This window comes from Synchiropus splendidus, chromosome 12 (genome assembly GCF_027744825.2).
Source record: "Synchiropus splendidus isolate RoL2022-P1 chromosome 12, RoL_Sspl_1.0, whole genome shotgun sequence".
Lineage (NCBI taxonomy): Eukaryota > Metazoa > Chordata > Actinopteri > Syngnathiformes > Callionymidae > Synchiropus > Synchiropus splendidus.
This window is the reverse complement of record NC_071345.1, coordinates 665,840-686,287: the sequence shown is the minus strand read 5'-3', so window position 1 is coordinate 686,287 and position 20,448 is coordinate 665,840. Positions and strand designations below refer to the sequence as shown.

Genomic DNA, 20,448 nt, shown 5'->3' with positions numbered 1-20,448 from the left:
TAGTCTAGTCTAGTCAAGTCGAGTCGAGTCTAGTCGAGTCGAGTCTAATCTAGTCGAGTGGAGTCTAATCTAGTCGAGTCTAGTCTAGTCGAGTCGAGTCTAATCTAGTCGAGTCTAGTCTAATCTAGTCGAGTCTAATCTAGTCGAGTCTAGTCAAGTCGAGTCTAGTCGAGTCGAGTCGAGTCTAGTCGAGTGGAGTCTAATCTAGTCGAGTCTAGTCTAGTCGAGTCGAGTCTAATCTAGTCGAGTCTAGTCGAGTCCATTTATCTTCTGTTATTGGAGCACATGTGAACTTGCGTGTTTCCTGAAGAGACGGAGTTTGTCGATGGCGGACTACAAGAATGACGTGTGACTTCGCGAGCGTGGCCGTCAGCTCTGGCACCAACCCGCGCGTGAGTCACAGACTTTGTTAGCTGATCCTGACGACAGTGAAGTTTCCGGCAGCTCACAGAGTTGCTGTCGCTGCCGGCGGAAGCCCCGCCTTCTCTCCGCGCCAACACGTACAGGGCGGAACGGGATTGGCCGCCGGCTGCTGTCCGTCACGCCCCCCGCGCGCCCCTTCCTGTGTGGAGCCCGGACTGAGTCAGTTCAGTCTTCGGCATGGACCGCTGCTGCCGTCGCTGCTGCTGCTGGTGTTGCTGCCGCGCGGCGCTTCAACTTCAGTCCGGAGCCTCGTCTGCGCTGCTTCCTCCGGCCGGCCGGCTGGTGTGACCTGGAGATGGATTTATAAGCCGCCCCGAGCCCCTTCCTCAGAGAGAGGCAGCGTTTCTTTCTGCGTGTTTTGGAGTTGTCGGAGAAAATGCCAGTCGCAACTCTGCTGCCTTTCACCGCGACCCCGAGCAGGAAGTCCGCCAGCCCGACCTCCTTCAGGCTGACGGAGAAGTTCATCCTGCTGCTGGTCTTCAGCGCCTTCATCACCCTGTGCTTCGGAGCGATCTTCTTCCTGCCGGACTCGTCCAAGCTGTTGAGCGGAGTCTTCTTCCACTCCTCCTCCTCCTCCGCCGTGGAGACCAACACCCGCACCGGTGCGGACGGCAGCGACTCGGGCTCGGCAGGAGGCGAGGAGAAGCTCCTGGCCAAGATCAGGAAGGACCACGAGAAGGCTCTGCTGGAGGCCAAGGACACGCTGCAGAGACGTCCCGAGCAGATCCAGGAAGACATCAGGAGCGACAAGGAGAAAGTTGCCCAGGAGAGTTTGGCTCAAGGCGGGAAGGACGTCGATCGCTTACCTTCGGTCGAGTTTCACCGGCCGCCGGGCGCCACCGGACCCGAGCCGCTGGACCCCGGAACCAAGGAGCGGAGGGCGAAGATCAAGGAGGTAAGAGCCGCACCTCCAGACCGGTGACGTGAAGTCACCATGAGCTATATGTCCGTCGGTCACCCTCCGGCGGCTTTGGGTCGTGTCACACGACCCCGCTTCGGTATATGGCAACACGTTTGACCTCGGGGCGGGCCACTAGACAAAAGTGTGACATCAGGGTTTTGTTTTAGAGTGACACACTCAGGGATTCGCGTGCATGTTGGGACGAGCTGTGTAAGTTTCTGCTACCAAAGCACTGCTGCGTGCGTGTTGTAAAGGGGGAAAACAACCCGTGCACACACCAAACACATCAAGGTGCACTCGGATAAGGCGCAGGCTTGCGACATGACACGTGACTGTCGATCGCCGTGGATCCATGAGGTCTCCTCACCTCGGCTACAGCGGCCTCCATCCAACATCGCACGCCCTGAGTCTGAGCCACCTTTCAGCTCATGCGGTGTCACACACGTCTCATGGAGTCAAAATGAGCGACTTCATGTTGACGTTATTTTGCAGCCGCCCCCTGAATAATCCACACAGATCCGGGTTTAATGTTTCTGTTCCGCGTCGATCTCAAATCCGATGTGTTTAATGGCGGTTCAGTGCGTTGTCTGAGCAGTGGCGGCATGATCCAGAAACCAATCCAGGCTGGACGACTGTCATACTAGTTTCATTTCCCAGAGAGTGTGTCTCTTACCTGTTGATTTCAGACCAGAACCGTACCTGTCATCGCACTCAGGATTCATTCACTGGGTCTGCAACAGCTGGGAATCATTTGTGGAAAGCTCCTTTCCTTCAGTGTGTATTTGGTGCATCACCTGCTTTGTGACATGCAATTTATTCAAGTGAAAAACACGTGGGACGAGTCTGCCGCCAACAGGTGACACTCCTGCTGAAGGTGTTTGCATGTGCTCTCCCGCTTGTTTGTCATGGGAACGGAGCTTGAATCTGGCCTCGGTCAGTGGACACGCTCAAATGAGATCTCCTTGACTGAAGTGGCAGCACAAAAGCGGGACGACGTTCCTGTGGTTTCCCTCGTGTGTCAGCAAATTCACACGCAACTTGTGGTTGGAGACTTATCTTCCCTGAACACCTCGCTTGATGTGAGCCACAGATTACAATCACAACGCGAGGCTCCGCTTGTTCCACGTCATTAGTGCTTTCAAGCCGAGGATCACGGCGGCGAACACACAGATCTGCTGTTATTGATAGGTCATGAAGCGGTGCACGTCTTTGGAGTGTCAATACACACTTGGGCTTATCCTCACACTAGCGGAGTGTGATTTGTTGACGGTGAAACTCGTGACCTCTTGTTGACAGTCGGCTCCAAATGGAGTCGATGACTTGTCCTCCTGACTTGACCGACCTGCTGTGTGGACGTGAGAGCGAACTACCAATGGGAGCTGAGAGGCTGATAAACCACCATGGGTCGCAGAAAAATCACAAATGTGTTGCGTCTGAGTGGAACACATTTGTCGGTGTTTCTGCTGGGCTGGACCTGTTTATTGGCTCACGTCTTCACCTGCCATTTCAATGGTACTATAGTGAAGGCGGTGATATTGCTGATTCTCCGATGTCCCTCTCCCCGGCAACACCACCCCCTCTGCATGAGGGAGGGGTGCCACCTTCCATGAGTGGCGGAGAGAGGAAGAAAAAAAGTTGATACTACAAGGAATGTTGACTATCTTTGGTGGAGAAAGAGCTGAGCCAGAAGACAATGCTGTCCACTGACCTGCCGGCTCCTGCTCTCACCTGCAGTCACCAGCTTTGAGGCACCCGAAGAACAAGATGTTCTTGTTCTGGACTCTCACAGAGTCAGTGACACTCAGTCATCCAGGGGTAGAACGTCAAGTGGGTCCTTTCACACCCACACATATGATGCGTACACTTTTTAGCCACCTCCTACTTCAGCTCCACTTAAACCAATATGGTTCAGTCACAGAGCTTTTGAAGCTCCCAAAAAGCACTTGTTCCAGAATGAGAACGGTGTTGGTGTCTCCTGGACAGCTGGAAGGAGGCCTGGGGGCAGACCCAGTGAGACGATGTCTCTCGGGTGTTTCCCCAGGAGACTGGGCGGAGGTCCTGTCTTTAGTTCGGCTGCTTGCTTATGTTAGGACCTTTTTACTCCTGACCAAGACGCTGGTGACAGAAGAAGCCCAGCGAAGTCATCTGAGTTTCGTGGGTCCCTGATCAGGATTGGTTATCTGACAGCCGCGTAAAAGACAGTGAATCTGTTTTGACAGTCTTGTCATTTTGGTGTCCGATCATAGTTGGTCATCGACTCTCATGTTTTGTCCTCACACGTCTCCGTGTGACACAACCCAGCAGAGGTCTGAAGACCTCACAAAACGGCTGTTATTCCTCGGGCAGGGCACGTGCGTCTCCAGACGTTAAACAAGAAACCTTTTCACGACCTGTTTTGAGTTACATTTCGGAACGTCTCATGGGCAGGCCGATCGTACGCGGTCACCGACGTGTTGCATGAATATTTCAGCGTTAACTAGTGTGAGCGGTTTGCCACGTCTTCCTTTGCTAAACATGTTATTTTGTCAAGCTGCCTCGCTGCACTTAAGGAAGATGTGGGGTGGGAGATGAAATCACATCCATGAGAGGGTAAGGTATATTGCGGTGAAATTGCCGTGCAGTTTGGTGAATTTCAGCTGGTTGAAGCCAGCGTTGTTCTGAGCTCCTTCACGTCGCTGCCCCTGTCAGAGGACGGCAGACGCTGAGATTACATATCATATCAGCGGATTAGCTCTGTCGCTGCAGGTACTTCTGAGGCCCTGGTGGCTGGAACTTGCCGGAACATTTTCTGACAGGAAAACAAATGCTCCAGTCTGGGAAGACTTCCAAGTCAATTAAGCAGCTAATGAGCACAATGGAAACAAGCAGAATGCAGCAGAAAGGAGCCCTCCACACTTCGAGTTTTGATCAGAATAGTTGGTCGTCTGCGCGTTACTGTCTTCCTGGCTTCAGAAGATAGACCAGAGACAAAGTGCTGTGGTGCAGTGTATCCACTTGACTCAGGGATTACACCATTAATCGTCTCATCATCTCTATTTACGCACTGCAGGCTCCACCTACTAAGTCTACTGTGCTGGTGGAGCTAAGATAAATATTGAATTAGCACTTTTGGTTGCAAGAAATACAGTCAAGTTCATTTTTTCATTGGCGTCCTGCAGTCGCAGTTATCGATTTCTAACCCCGCTGTCCAGGTTTGATGCGTGTGGTGAGTGAATATGTTGCTGATACGGGGAAAAAAAAACATAAGAAAGATTTATTTCACATTCCAGCGAGCCAGACTGGTTAGTGAGCTTGACAGATACTTTGGAGACTTTTATGGTCCTTTGCGTTTCCTGGATAAAATCCTGATCAAGTGCTGAGCGTCTTTGAAGCAATGGTCTCTTACGGACTTGCAAAGAAGCCAGGAGGAATTTCCTTCCTGTCATTGAGCTGTCGAGGTGGTCCTGGAATACCATCAGGATGTGACCCAGCAACCTTCAACTTGCTGACCCTGCCTCTGAGACAAGGCCATTAGACACACACCGAGCTGGATAACACAATTTCATCTCCTGGTTGGGTCTGTTAGAGACCTGTTAGTCGCTGCCGAAAAGCTAGTTTAGGATTCTGTTCAGACCCTGTCAGCCATTTGGCCAAACATCAAGGGCTCTCTTGAGATGCCAGATCGATGTCTTTTGTCTTCGCCGTTCTGCTCTGTGTTTTTTGTGGGAAGGGAACGTTGACAGAGACAAAAGACGTTGCGCTTAGCAAATTAGATCTGGAATGGGTTTGGGCAGGAGCCACGGAGGAGGCTGCTTTGCTCCTTTTCCAGGCTGGGGAGGAGGATTTGCTGGACTGGTATGTGGAGTGTGAAGTGCTTCTTCTGCACGGGAGAGTGGCTTGTTCACGTGCTTAACATGTCAGGGGAAGGCTCACCACGACTCAGCCGCTCACACACGTGCTGGTCCTTGTTTTGTTTGTAACGTGTTTGTTTTATTTCAGGGTGTAATTGTGGGTGTGTCAGGTGGTGAGTGAGACCTTGCCTCAGTGTGGTGAAAGGTCTGCTCGGTGAACTGGATCTATTTGGCGTACCCACGAGGAATGTGTCTAAATAGTTTTTTAATCCAGCGTCCGAAACCTCAGAGGAGCAATTGCATCGCCAGTTAGCAGAACGAGCTAACCGTTTGCTGTACGATAGAATTGTAGTGCTACTTAGATTGTGGTTTGAAAACATAACATTGCTCCAAAAATGTGTGATGTTTTTGATTGACTCCTCTGCTGAGTCGGTTTCCCAACTCATCTGTGATACTACTATTACGATTAGGAGAGCCACCACTGAAATAAAGCCCCTCCCATAGTGGTCACCGCTTCTGAACTCAGGCTTCATAAGTGATTGTGTTATGTGAGTCCCCTAGAGTTTAGAAGGTGCCTTCCCCTCGCTATGTTCTGCAACTGACTTCTGCATCGGTCCCGTGCGTTTATATGTTTGGGTCAGGATCAGGCGAGCTTCCGTCATACTGCTGGCGAACGGAGCTACTACTTCCATCCCGAGTTCCATCCCAGACAGACTTGTGGCCCCTGGAATGCTCTTGGGATGGGGGACGTCCTTGAGAAGCGCAGCCTTGTTCTAGTTCTCGTTCGTCTGGTGATGACCTGGATTATTCAGCCCTGTAATAATACATTGAACTGCAGTGAACGGTGTTAGCTCTGATTATTACTGGCTGAATAAAACTCAACAGTCGTCCGCCCTAGCTTGTGTGTCCTATGCAAACCGGCGCCTCGGTATGGGGCTGCCCACTGAGCTGTCTCAGGCTCTACCTGACGAGCACTTTGCATACGAACGACCTCGGCGTATTGTGTGGCGCTGCTGCCTGCTACTGATGTTGCTGGAGCCTCTGAGTGACCTCACGTCCTCGAAAGTGAATATGCAGTGTTTGTGTAACAGTCTTCAGAATGAGTTGTCAAGAAGCTTTGGATGGAGGATTCAGCGTCTCTTGCGGTGACTCAGCTGTGTGATTGGCCTCGGATGTGCAGCTTGATGCATCTTTTCATGATGCGCGACGCATTTCATCCCTCAGTCTTTCTGTTGAGGTGACAACGCCTCTGCATGTGGGTCATCTCTGCCACTCGCAACAGTATCCATGCCTCCCGTATGTTTCCAAAACGATGAGCCACTTCCAGCCGCTGCGTATTATTTTCCTGCCAAAATGGCTGTGAAAGCGAAAAAAAGGCAGGCGGGTGTGGAGTATTAAAGCATCTCCAAACACAAGGTTGTTTAACACACCACCCACTCAAGCCCCACTCTCTCCTCATGTTTCTTTTCTGGCAAAGCCAACAAATGAGCTGACCAAGCGTGGCCAGACCAATGCACTCACTTCCCCCGACCTTTCCCGGATTAATGTTAAGTCCCGCTTTCTTAAGCCGTTTAAAAGTTCTCTCAGACTTTGTATCCAACTCCTCCGCTGCCTGACATTTATCCAGGAGTGGTAGCTCCTCAGTGGGTGGGTGTTGTGTCGGTGTAATGGGCGAGGAGGATAGCGCCGCACGGGGTCACTCTGGAGGATAAGCCGCTTGCTGTGATGGACCACCACAATCCTCCCATCAACTGGATCTGCTGCAAGTCAACGGCCCTGTGAAAGGACCCTCTCTCTTGTCGCCTGGTTTTCTTTCTCTTGCGCCTGTGACACTTGAGAGTTTGGGGATCACTGGGGATTGAGAGAAGAGAAAGAGGCTGGAAGATGTTTGGCTTTTGTCAGCTAACACATGGATGCCCTCGATGGAGAGGAACCCTCTTACATGAATCATACCAGGAAGCAGAAACGGAAAGAAATGGTCTCACAAATGGCTTGTGTAGACCACTTTTGTTCTGACTCTAACTACTGGAACTGTGAGTGTGTAGGAAAACCAATAACACAATCAGAGGGAAGAAGGTCGAGAAAAAATAAGGCTTTTTTAGTTGAAAGAACAAATCCCTCTCCACATTTATTTCACCGTGAAGCAAATTTAGACAAGGAAAGAAGCTGCAAGTGGAGAATTAAAAGTACAAACTATTGGGAATATTTTTCACTCCCTTGTGAAAATATGGAAATAAATGACCATTCATGATTATGATTTCTTAACAAGCGTTTCCCAGAACAAAATCATGTAAATGAAAAATCTGGGACAATATAAAAAACAAAGAAAAATGATAAGGCTTTTGTCATGTTGTTCACTCACCAACATGACAGGTGCCACCTGACCTTCTGATAGCGCAGGTTAACTGGTAGCTTTGTGCAACGTGATGCTCCTTCAGGTTTTACTTATCGGGTGAATCTGACACACAAATCACGCCGCCTCTTTGAAGAGTCAAATTCTTCTCTGATCAAAGGTGGCACACGCCGGCTCTGCACCATGGAGCTGATGTTTCTAAAACCGCTTCTGACACCGTCTGCAGGGAGCAGCTCCATTATATCTGTGACCCAAGGGACTTTGACGTCGTGATCGGCCACTTTAATAACAGCTGTGGGCGGAGGAAGACGGATCGTTGCGGAGTCGGACATGAGATGTGGCGCTTCAATCCTGGCCTCTCTCTCAGGTTCGCCGTCTGTCAGACTCTCTGGTTTTTATTTTGGAGGGAGCTTGACAAGTGGAGGAGCTTAGCACAGATCTAAAAATATTGATCCCAGAGAGCCTGGTGTGTTTGGTATTCAAACTTCATCATCAGAGTGCTGCAAATATTTTCTGGAATCTTTTTTTTTTTGCCTTTCAGTCGACCCCATCTGAGATTCGGAGAGCTGTAGAGAAATGCCTTTTTTGTTTAACAGTCTCTCCAGGTAGTTCACACGTCGGATCAGTTTTGGAGTATCGTTTCAAAACTAGTGTACGAGAGTTTGTTGGGCTTCGGTTCCGAAGCAAAAACATCTGAACGTAGTGCGACTGGATCCGCCAGACGCTAACATCTCTGAGCGGCTTTTGAACACCACATGGGCCACTGGTGATGAGCCACACTGGCGGTTGATAGTTGATGGTTCGAATCCCACTCTGTCTCTGTTGCTCCTCTTTGGCAACTGTGGTTACAGACAGTGGACAATGGTTTCTTTCATTCACTCCAGGTACCATGGATGACAACATAGGCAAGCTGTCGCATTAGCAGTTCAGAAACGGACGGCAGTTTTGATGCCCTCACTGTGATCCTGGATGACTCTGTCCTCACCCCTGAAACCCAACCACCCACGCTCGCTGACTGCAGCGTCTTGTCTTGTGTGCAGGCTCCAGTCGGGCTGGGCCATATACCAAAGTTTTACTGTTTACGACAATGACCGAGCGTGTCTAGCCATGTGACTCCACCCATCCAGTCAGTGTAAGAGGGGAGCATCCAAGATGTTAACATCAAAAATGAACAAAAATGAAAAAAAAAACCATCAGCATGTTTCATGCAGCGATCCAGACGGACGGCTTTTGTTCATGTCTCTTGAAGGCATCACAAATACGCTCGAGAACATGCTCACCAGACCAACCAACACCTTCAATATATGGGCCAAATGTTTATTTTCAGACCCAAATCAAACAGTTACTTGAGGCCATGTAAAAACCACGGACTCGTACAAGGACCCACGTAGATGATGCTAATCCCAGTTAGCCGTGCAATGCTAACCGAGACAGAGCTGCTCAGCATCCTTCCTCTGGGGTCGTACACGCTGATCTAACACCATCAGTATGATCGAGGGTTGTGCTGGGGGGCAGTGCTCCGGGTGAGACTGGCTGGATGTTGCTTTCCTGCAGACCCTCATCGGGTTTCTGGTGCGGCCTGCGTCTGCGAGCCCAGGTCTGTTTCTATGAAACAATTTACCCCCAAACTTTGACTGCCAGAAGTTCCATCCACGGTGCAGTTTGAGCCCAACAGTTGCCACTTGCCTCCCAGGCACATCCCAGAGCTGGTTGGGCCTGAAGGTTCTACCTTGCTAAAGGACCCGTCTTGGTAGATGGACGAACCATCCGGTGGAAAGTGCAGACTGTAGCACCTCTATTTCAACTTCAACTGGATGACTTTGTCTGGAACACCAGGTTGTTCGCCTCTCTAGAAGTCCGCACCAGGCTAACTTGGATTTTTGTTTTGGATGGCGCGATATTTCATCCTCAAATGGCCAGTGCTTGTCCTCCTTGCATCATCTAGTTTCGACCAATCAAATGCCACTCTTACACAACGCAGTAACCTCTTGCAAGTGTTTTTTTTTTGAGGCAAACAAAAGTATGGCGTCTACAAGCTGTACTGCATGAATTCCCATCACCTCCTCAGATGGGTCACTAATGTTCTCTCCTCCGAGGTTGAGGGCAACGCTACGTTCTTCACATCTCTCTGTGGGGGCGGCTTGCAGACTTGTTGCGTATGCACAGACTCGCCTCTCGACCATGCTCCCTGACTCATCATCTTTGTGAGCACATGAAGTAATGTGCTGGATGTGAAGTATGCAAACTGTATGCAAATAAGCAGAGAGCCAGCAGGCGCGTCTTAAGGACGCTGGCTCACCAGCCTGTCCCGTGCACGCCCGGGAAACTCTTCTGCGAGCAGCGCTCTTCCTTGTGATTTGTAATGCTCTCTTCTCTGCGTCCAAGTTCAGTGTGGAGGATGAAAAAAACATCTGTCTTCAGCCGAAGCTCCCCCACTTGCCGTGGTCTTCCCCATGGCTGCCGCCTGTTCTCTCATCTCCAGCGGCCTGATGATTTGTGCGGTGGTGCTTCCACGTGGGGGTGTGTCCTGCCATGCATGTATGCATGAGTGTCAGCTATTTCTGTCCTCGTCCAGCCTTTTAAAATGGCCAAAATACGCCTTTATTTCTGTCTGAGCAGCGCCGTCTTTGTGCGGCTATTAAACTTTAGCTCGTCTTCATCTTCTCTCTTTTTTTACTACTTTGCTCAGCTCGGCTCTGAAGTGTGTGTGTGTGTGCGTGCGCGCGTGTGTGTGTGTCAGATATAATTACCGCCAAACCCTCAAGGTTCTTTGTGTCACGGTTTAATGGTTGCAGTAGATGTGGCTGAAATAAGTCCTGGGCGGTCCAACTGCAAACTAATGTCACCATATGTTGGATTTTTTTTTTTTTCCTGCCCCATGTTCCACTCTTTTTTTGTTGTACATGACTGCACTTGTTGTCCTTCACTAGCGAGGGTTTGTTCTGTAAAACCGGTTTCAAGTGTGTGTGCGCTTGCTGTTCCCCCCTACAGGCCATGTCGACACAATAACTTGCTTTCTAAAGAACAAGCCGTAAGCATGTATTTGCACAAAAATGACTTTTTATAAAAACAAATATCTGAGTCAAATAATGCTTAACAGAGATGGACTCAGTAGCTGTTGCCACAGTCAAACTGCCAGATGCAGGAGTCTCCTGGGCAGCTTTTTTACTCAGCTGACCCTCATCAGTTAAAAAACAAATCTATATATATATATATATCTATATATATATATATAGATCTATATATATATAGAGCTGTGTATCCGTGACATGTATAATACAGTAAAACATTCAGTCATTCAGACAATAAACAGATAAATAAAGCGGGCTTCAAACCAAAGAAACACCAAAATACTCCTCTGATTAAAAAGCTACGAGTCAGTTATAAAGTTAAAGCTGGAAGTTATCTGTGGTTTCCTCCTGCCATCAGCGTCAGACATAAGGTGCTTCCGTGTCGCAGGTGTTTTGTTAAATCCTGTTTCAAAGATGTCGCTGTTTTGATTGACCCGGTTGACATCAGGCTTGAGGGATGGTTTCCTCTTATTGTCCCCTAGTTTCCTTGGGTTCACGCGTACTGAAAGCCATTTGGGATCGTGCGGATAGGTGCATGTGCCAGGTGCACTTTGTTGTTGACCTATCAGTATTCTTTGGCTAATTGTTATTTGTGTTTGTGAGTTGAATGAATTGATGATCCATATTCGTCACACTTATTCATGATGGCCCAAACCACTGTATTTTATGTTTGAAGAGTTTCAATGCAAAACAAAACTGGCTATTTGGTTTTCGTGTTCGGAAAATCACCTTGAAACTACTTGCACTTTATGAAGGCCTTGAAAGTGATTGAGCTCAAGTCAAATGTGGGTCTGGACACCTCTAACTGGACCTGGTGAAGCGCCGAACTAAGGTTGCTGCTCGCCGCGGCGGTCGAGGGCTTTGCTTTCTGTGTTCCTCACAGATACAGTGATCATGAAGATCAGTCTGTCCCTCTCTGTCCTCCTGACTCGTGAGACCCAGAGATCCTCTGGTGTCCCGGTCATGTCGGCATGCCCCATGCTTGCAGGGACCTGAACAGGTTCTCCTTTCTGAGCCACTGGTGTCTTCCCTGTTGCATTTCTACCGCCACTTCTTGGTTAATGACGACGATAAGGTAAAATCCACGGCTCTACAGGAAGGTTCACCGACAGCTCCAGCGTTGATAAACGCCTCCGCTGGCTCATTGTCTCTTGCTGTGTCTGCATCCATAATGTGGGCTTATTGTTGCACCTGCGGTTTTCCTAGCTTCCCGCCGTTACTCATCCGGCTGTCACCTGGAAATGTACGAGCTCTTTAGGCAACATCACGGACCCCATTTGCATCTTCAGCGCCCTCCCGGCTCCACAGTAAATTCAAGGCTGTCGGCCAGACACCGGGAGCACCCCTCCAAGAGCGTTGGCTTAAAACCGGGAAAGTAATTGTCATCCGCTGAGACCCATCAGCAACAAATCACACCGACCCCCGGCGAGTCCCCACAACGGCTTGGAATGAATCTGGCAATTGCGGCCGCTGTCTTCTGTGATGATGCTAAGTGTGTGCGGGGTTTTTTTTTTCATTATCATTGGAGGTCGTGGAAGGAACTGCTCGCTAACTTGATCAGGACGGTTTCCTCTTTATTTGCTGCACCAGCATCTGAATTGCCAGTGTCACGCACCGCGAGCTCTGCTGCCCTGTGAAGTCGGTGCGCATCAGTGAGGTCCCACTGGGTTAATTTAATATATATCTACTTGAGCTGTCAGAGCACATTTTCCTATTCCCTTTTTGAGATGTGCATGTCTCATTGCCTTTGAGTTGCAGAGCTGTCGCCCCGGGCGAGCCCCAGCTTCCCACACATCACAGGCTCCAACCAGGAGATGGTGGGACGTGGAGCTCTAAAGCAGGGAGACCATCTCGGCAGCTCTTCACTGCCTCTTCTCCCCAGGGCCTTTCATTGATTCGCTGGAAAACAAATAGCATGGATTGTTAATACTGCGACCGGCTCAGGGCTCTCGCATGGAGCTGCCTTCGGAGGCGAGGCAGCGGTTGGATATGAAACTCCAACGGTCCAGCAGCCTTCCTGTGGAGTGCTGCAGTGGAAACCTTTGATACTTTGACGCAGTCCGTTGATCTGCAATGATGCAACGCTCGTGGCGCAACTGTGACTGGTTATCAAGACTTTATTCTGGGATGGGGAACGGAAACTAGTCTGCAGACTTTAACTGCGTGAGACTTCCAGATCAGGACTGTTGGTCCAGTAAAGACTGATCAGGATTAGTGAGGCCATTAGCAATCAATAACCTCGACAGTGTGTGATTCACGCCATCCAATAAATGAAATCCACAGTCATGTTAACGTCAGTCCCTGCCTTGCTCGTTTGGGTTGTTGCCCCCTCGACCCTGCGTGTCCCGCCACTCACAGCGTGTCAGGTTGCAGCGCCGCACTCATGAGGTGGAAATCAGAATGGAGTGCAGCGCTGCCCCAAACATGCATTTCCAGAGTGGATGAGGGGGTCAATAGTGGCCGAGCCAAACGGCTTGATTGGTTAGCGAGCTGGAGCGCTTCGGACCAGACGGAGAGAAATTAGTGCCTTTAAAAGAGCGGCTAAATGAAACATCAATAAGAAGTGATCGATCCCCTCCAGACTCCCTCGGCTCGTCGTCTCTTGACTCTTACTCTGTGTTCAGCCATCGAGCCCATCTGGTGGAGTGGGTTGGCTGCAGCAAAGTTTTGTGACTGTGGCTCACCGCTCGACCGCACGGCGAGGTGAAGCCCAAGGTTTCAGTCCTCAGACCTGAAGTTCGACTTAGACTTAGGCTGAGGCGAGACTTTATTGATCCCTTTGGGATGACTCTCTCCAGGAAATTTTTCCAGCAGCAATAGAGGCAAGAAAGGGCATGCGGTCAGGAAGAGCATCACACAGAAGAAAATAAAGAAGTAACAAATAAGAATGAAACTAGATTAAAATAGGTGATTGCACCAGAGGTTGCACTAACAGACGTGCTTTACTCCATCTGACCCTTGTATTGCCGCTATTGTGGGGTCACATTCTAGACCCCAATCAAAATGAATGATGACCCCCCCCCATCAAACATACACACATCTGTAGATGCTTTCATTAATTCGCCCCCAATTTGATTTACTTTACTCTGTTTTCTGTCTCTTCCTTCATTGAACTCATCAAGATAAGTCAAACAAACTCGTGTGGTTTCATTGAGGGGTTGGGCCCCAGTTTATGTGCCAGTCACGTGGAAGCCATTGCAGTAAAGGTTTTCAAAGAGTCCCCTGAAGTCAACACTGCAACATCTTCTCATTTTAAGTCTTACTTAATGCTCTCATGCTCTCTGGCTTGGTTGTTCCCAGAAGAGAGAACTATAGATGAGGGAGAGGTCAACTGGTGCCTGTTACTGTCTTATGTTCTTGTGCCGCTGCCAGATCTGTCCACATGTCTTGGCCGTTGCTGCAAGCCGTCATATACTAGTTTACCTTTCGTCTCGAATCTCATTTTCATTGAGTTCCAATATAAATGTAATGAGCTGATGGAGCTAACTGTTTTTGACCAGAGTTAGCGATCTGGGCCTCTCTGTACGCTGAGTTCAGTGTTGTTGTTGCTAGTCCATGACCGCATGTACGTTATCGTGTTATTAAAAGCTTTATCCAGCTAAACTGCTGGGGAATGATCATGTGATCCGGGTCCTCATCACTGGGGCAATTATAAGCCAATCAATATCCTCTGAATGCTAATGAGGCGTTGGTGGGCTAGCTGTGAGCAAGACAAGACAAATTGAAGCTCTTTGGCCTTGCTAATCCGCCGGCAACGACAAACGCACACGGCGCAGTCATTAGTGGCAGCCTGGCCTCATGGATTTGACACGGATGTGCTCACCCCAATACTCGCGGGAAGGAAAGGTCGCTGTGCTCGGCATACATCAACGTCCGCCGCTAGAGAGGGCAAATCATTCCACCGCCCTGTGTGGAGACTGATCGTGATCTGGGAAGCCATGTACGCCTTTTGTTTGTTGAAGAGTACTTTTCCTGTTCTTGCATCCACTTCTGTCTTCTTTGCTTCAGATATTTATAGCCTTCAAATGCAAGAAGCGTCCAGATGAGAGTAACTAAATCTTTGCAGTATAGCGGCGCTCATGACTAATTCAGGAGCACATTTCCTCGTTGTTGTTGGGTTTTTTTTTTTATCTCCTACAGTGTGGCGTAATAGCTGTGAAATACTTACCATAGCCTCATAGTATTATACATCTGTATGTGGACATGGTGCGTGTTTCTGCCTTCCTCACATCTCCTGCTCTTCCACGTCCATAGCAATTTTTTGGGGAGAACGTCGTCAAAGCCAGGAAGTAGTTTGGGTCTAGGCTTGATGATATGGCCCTGAGGGCAACCCTGTATTGGGTCAGTTTCACCTGGAGTCATGGGCTAGACTGAAATGTCAGGTCACTTTTACGTTGCCTGCTGTCGCCGGGTGAAAGCAGTCGCACGTTTTCATCCAGACGCGGTCTGTTTCCCGGTGGGCATCACAGCATGTTCTTTCGGAACGCTGGAGCCACCAACATCACCAACGTTTTTGGAATTTCCAGTTGTAAGCAGATCTGCTTTTTTTCCGGCTGTAATCTAGTTGCCCCACTCCACGGCTCACTCACCAGCCTGTTTGTGTGGTCCTGCAGCTCGTTACAAAGTCCAGGGACGCCGGTTGTGTAATGGAACATCGTTCCACTCTCTCCACTCCTGGCAGCTTTTCAAGCCTTCACACTTCAATACAAACAAGCTGTCTGTGTTTACGAGTGTGTTTGTGCTGCGGCTTAAAACTCTTCATGCATCTTTCCTGGGGAATGAAATATATATTTGCCTTCGGAAAGATGCCTGAGGGTGTCCAACATCAGGCTTTCCTCACCACTGCAGGGTCCCGCGGTCCCAGTGAAACTGGGAATCATCAGCTCCTCTGTCCTCGTCTCTTTGCGTTTGCCTGCTAACAGCTGAGTGAGGCGCTGCACGCTCATGAGTCCTGGTGATATTGGTCCTGTCTTCAGGAATGTCCACCAATAGTGTGATTGGTCGAGCGAGCATCGTGTCTCGAGTGGATGCTTAGACTTTTAAATCCATTTATTGCTGTGCCATTGTTGTCTCTGTCCCCGTTGCTAGGATCTGTGCTAATTACTGCCCACTCAACTCATGTTTCTTAAACAAACACATCCAATAACCTGACATTACACAGACCTTTCTTTGAGTGGGACGCTAAAAATGTGTCACTTTTATGGGACAAACTCTAACTATGAGGTATGATACGCACCCCGTTGTGGCTGTGATGATATATAGCAATATAAACATGCTGATATTTTGTAAAATTGGTCTACAAAACCTATTATTTTATGGGACAAAAAACACAATAACTAACAACATTAGTTCCAAAGAATAACAGCCACTTGTTAGCCGTGATGCTATGTTGGTGCAGCGCTGCGATTGTTGTTTTTTTTTGTGTTCCATGACTACCTGACTGTAGCATGGCGTATCTTACGAAGACTGCAGCTATCCTTCGAGTGCCGCAGCTGCCGATCTCATATCTTCACATTAGACCATCACAGTGGTTAGCTTTCGCTGGTGAGGGTTCCTCCTGCGGTTTTTCTCCCAGTATATGGGCGTCTCTGACTCCCGAGTCAGAGACTGTCCTTACACCCCAACAATTTATTGTTCAAAAATCAACCCGAAAACGTTTAAGAACTTCAGATATAGTGTTCTAGAATATACTGTTTGAGGGTCACTTTCACTTTCCGTCTCTCCTTTCCCAATCATGACCAATCCTCAAAGTCTGTCGATCGTCACCGGAAGATTGATTCTTGTCTCACACGTGTGCGAGTCATCATCCAATTTTCACTTGCTTCTTGGTGAGTGGTGCTTTGAGCCTCAAGACTATGAATGTGGACTTCCATTCACAGAGACGCCTGTTTGTCAACAACAGTCAGTGAGGATAAACCTCTTTTGTGATTGTGAGGATTTGTTAAATCCAACCATCCCTTTGGTTTATTTACATCCTGCCTGTGTAGTTGTAACTGTGAGGTCTGGAACTGGACTGCGACTTCTCCTGAGGCTGAGGCGAGCTGATCCTCGTCCTAGTAAAAATGTCAACTGCGACAGGACTCCTCGTTCATGAAGTGGAGATGCAGCTCCGTGATGTGGGTCGCCGCTCACAGCTCCCTTTCACGGTCTCGCGAGCATCCCCATTTGTTCTCCGCTCACGGGGTCGACAGGTGACGGCCAAAACTCCTCCGCCTCTCGCTCCCTCTCGGCTTCTTTGCCAGCTCCAGTTTGTTTTGGTTTGTTTTCTTATTTTCTCGCAGACACGCACGCTGGCTACATAGTGCCCGGTTCAATTTACGAGCAAGCGAGGACGGCCAAGAACAGCAGCTAAATAATTCATCCTGAATCCTGCAGCCACACCGGCACGCCGGGGGAATACGAGCGTGTGAGCGCCGTGATGAATGCTGGTGTTTACACATGCATTTTCTGCTAAACCTTCATCTGAAGGAAACCTCCACGCAGCGCTCACGAGAAGCTAAGAAATGCTGGTGTCTTCAGGCTCCGAGGGCTCATGGTTTTCCCTTCGTTGGGTTGCTGTATCTCCTCTCACCGTCTTGTTTGAGAGTGTTGTGGTGTTGTCAGATCTCATGACACCTGATGTGGTGAGCATGGTTAGCTCTTCTGCTGGAACAGCTGAGCACAGTTTCCCTCGAGAAACTGAAAGAAGATCTTTTCTTGTGCCTCCCCTAAACCCCAACTGGCCCGTCAGGCCCATTGTCGAGGGGTGAGAATGATTGGTGTAAAGAGGCAAGTCGCCGTTCGCCGTTTCTGTGGAGGCTGATAATAGCTGGAGCCCTTAAACATAACCTTGTTTTTAATTGGCTCCTGATTGCACCGATTTCATCTCCTGATTAAAGTTTTTATGGGTCGACGTGTTCAGCATATAATTGGACACAGAATTCACAGTGAAATTGTAGCAAAGGAACCATTGGTCTTACTTCCGTCTGTCTGCGCTAACGCTCTTAAAGCTAATTGGAATCTAGTTAAAACACACAGAAACTTAAATATCTGCCGTTAATACGATCTGAAGGTGGAGGACCTTTGAAGGTTCCAGTTTGACTCTTGGGTTTCCTGGCAGGAGGTTGCGAGTCATTGTGTTCAATTGTGCGTCCCGCCCCGAGGTTGTTGTGGTTCCAAGGCGTATGTCGTGGTCTTCATGTACATTGTCATTGGAAGTTCTTCACGGGTTTTCCCTCGAACAGCATGTCAAGAGTTCCCCTGCTAACATGCCTGTCTTGGTAAGTTCCTTGTGCTGGTGTGTGGCTTCCATCGTGGGAGTCATGGTGGAGTCCACTGTGACGTGTTCATGTGGACATGCTGCCAGTGTTATGTCAAGACCCACAGCACCACCTTTGTCTTTGGTCTGCTGGTGGACTCCTCCGCTTGTAGCCGTCACTGACTGCGGTTACACGACGGCTCAGAAAATGGAATTATTGCCTTAGTCAACAGCTTGTCAACAGCTTACTCCAACTACTGGAGTAAAACTGGAATTTCTCCTTGTCTGAGCTGGTGTAACCAGTGTGGAACCTGATGCAGAGTCTGTTCCCGGGTCTGAGCCCATGTCTGCGGTGATCACGTGACACCACCATGATCTGCTCATGTGTCTTCACCTTCCTTCACCCAGGTGGTTTGGATCCTTCGTTCTCATGAGAAGATTAGAAGACGTGATTTGTTGATGGAAGGAGGCGACATTCGCTCCACGTTAGCAACCGTCAGCATGGTCGCTAAGCTAGTCGAGAGTCAGGTCGGTGATCCAAAGCGCGACTCTGTACTTCAGTTTCTCCACATCTGTCATTCTTAAAGACGAGGTCAACACAATCCCTGTTTCATGTTCGTCAGGAGTTGAACCACCAAACCTGTTGAAGGCAGCGTGTTGAGGACGATGGCAGCTCCGTGACGGTGTTGAACCGTGGCTCAGTGATTCCTGAGCTCTGCAGTGAAACCAGTGCATCAGTCAGCACCATCGCTGTCTCCACAGCTCAGTAGAACAGTGTGAAGCGGCTCCTCGCTGCCTGTCAGCTGCCACTGCTCTTCCTCTACGCTCAGAGGGAGCAGAAGGACTGGAGAGCTCACGGCGCCACCCCTGGTCAGGAGGGGAAGGACTCAGTAATTCTTATCTGCACTGCGTGTGAGCCTGGAGAAGGTGACACGATCGGACTGGGCAGCTCAGCTGGAAGCACAGTCGCCGTGAGTCTCTTGTTGCGGGTCACAGGGCAGCTAGTGCCAGTGAGGACGTCAGGCCTTGTGTTGAGTTTGTTTTGTGAGCAGCAGTGTGTGTAATCCAGAGAAGAAAACCATGTTCAGCTGCACTTACGGAAGAAAGGATTTGATTACATCAGAGACGCATGTTCGTCCGTCCAGAGGTTCAATATTCCATTATAACCAAAGTCAGCGGGCTAATGTGAGCGCAGTGAACGATGACTCGACTTAAACGCCGGCAGCCAGAGGCAGAGGGAGAAGTGCTTGCGTAAGACCTGTCTGAGTCCTCTCTCCCGCTGCTGCCGCCGCCGCCGCTGTGGAAGCCTCATCCAAAATGTGATCTTTTGTCCACGCTGGTTTCACATTATTAAAAACCCTCCCGTGCCAAGCGGCCAAAGCCCACATCCAGTTAGCGCTCACCTCCTTTTAATCCAACACAAAGCCGAGTCTTCTGCTCGGGGAAAACAAAGATTATGACCAAAGTGATTTCTTCCCTGAAAACAAGTGCATGGAGGATCAGGGCCGAGCCTTTAGCTGGCCGCGCTAATGGATACAAATGAAAGGCTTTAACTGGCTAGAGGAGATTCATTGGATTTTGGCCCAGCTTGGGAAGAGAGTCTTTCTGCTCCGGAACGTCGCCGGCCATTCTCTCACAGCCTCCACGCAATTATGTATTGACAAAGAAAAAGGTTTGTTTCATCGGAGTTAATTAAAGCTCTTCAGAGCGCTTCGGCGGAGGGCGCGGCGAGGTCGCCCGCCACTCTGTTGTCCGGCTTCCCAACTGCAGCTCCTGGATTCAGGAGATGCTTGCATCTGAAGTGAGTTCCACCTCCACAAGAACGAACCAAGACCTCAGCCGCTGGTGAGGGAAACACTCGCCTGCTCCGAGTGCTTACAGCCGCCAGCCAACCCTTCCTCAGTGCTCTCAGCAAGGCGGACTTTTGCGTCCCATACTGACTCCACAGGCAGCCATGTTGGTGTGTAGCATTCCAGGAAGTCACTGTGTCACTGAAGCACACAGCCGTTTGAGGGGCTTTAAATAGCAACTGGCGTTTTTGGCCTCGGCATTTGGACTCAGATGGTAGAGTGGTTGGCAGGTCCTGAGGTCCTCAGGTCCCTGAGACACTTAACCCTGTTTTGCTCCTGACGGTTGGGATGGCGTGCTACGTCGCAGTCAGTGTGTGAATGGGTGACTCAGTGTCAAGCACCTTGGCAGCTGGATAAGCGTGGAAAGCGCTGTCGAAGTAAGAGCCATTCACATGATGCTGGACATGGGTTCATGGCCTGGAGACCCAATTACTGTTGCCTCCTGATTGTGTGTTGATTCTGCAGATGGCTTTTGTTCTGCTGATTCAGATTCACACGATTTAGTGTGGATTAATACATGTTACATGTTCCAGTTACACTAAAAAAGCTTCTGGTCGTCCGTTGCTCTGATGGTCTCACCATCAACCTTTTCATTTGGTGCCATCATTTTATTGAGAATGTTGGATGAAAAGAGGGCAAAAGCTAGTGGTTGACAGATCATTTCAGAAATGTCGGCAGGAGGGAAGCAGACATGATCACACCACCCGCTTGTAAAAGTCTGCTGAACCAGCCAAAACAGGAGGAGCCACCACAGCCGTCCCACTGTGGTAACAAGCATTGACA

The 20,448-nt window shown here is 49.4% G+C and overlaps 1 protein-coding gene across 1 annotated transcript in view; it reads left to right on the top strand.

Annotated features, from left to right (window-relative positions):
• The first annotated feature begins 579 nt into the window (after positions 1 to 579).
• man1a1 (mannosidase, alpha, class 1A, member 1) overlaps positions 580 to 20,448 on the top strand; it is a 76,502-nt gene continuing 56,633 nt past the window's right edge. The window contains exon 1 of the mRNA XM_053880940.1: positions 580 to 1,318. Coding sequence (XP_053736915.1) covers positions 800 to 1,318 — 519 coding nt within the window. The 5' untranslated portion in view covers positions 580 to 799. The remainder of the gene's footprint in view (positions 1,319 to 20,448) is intronic.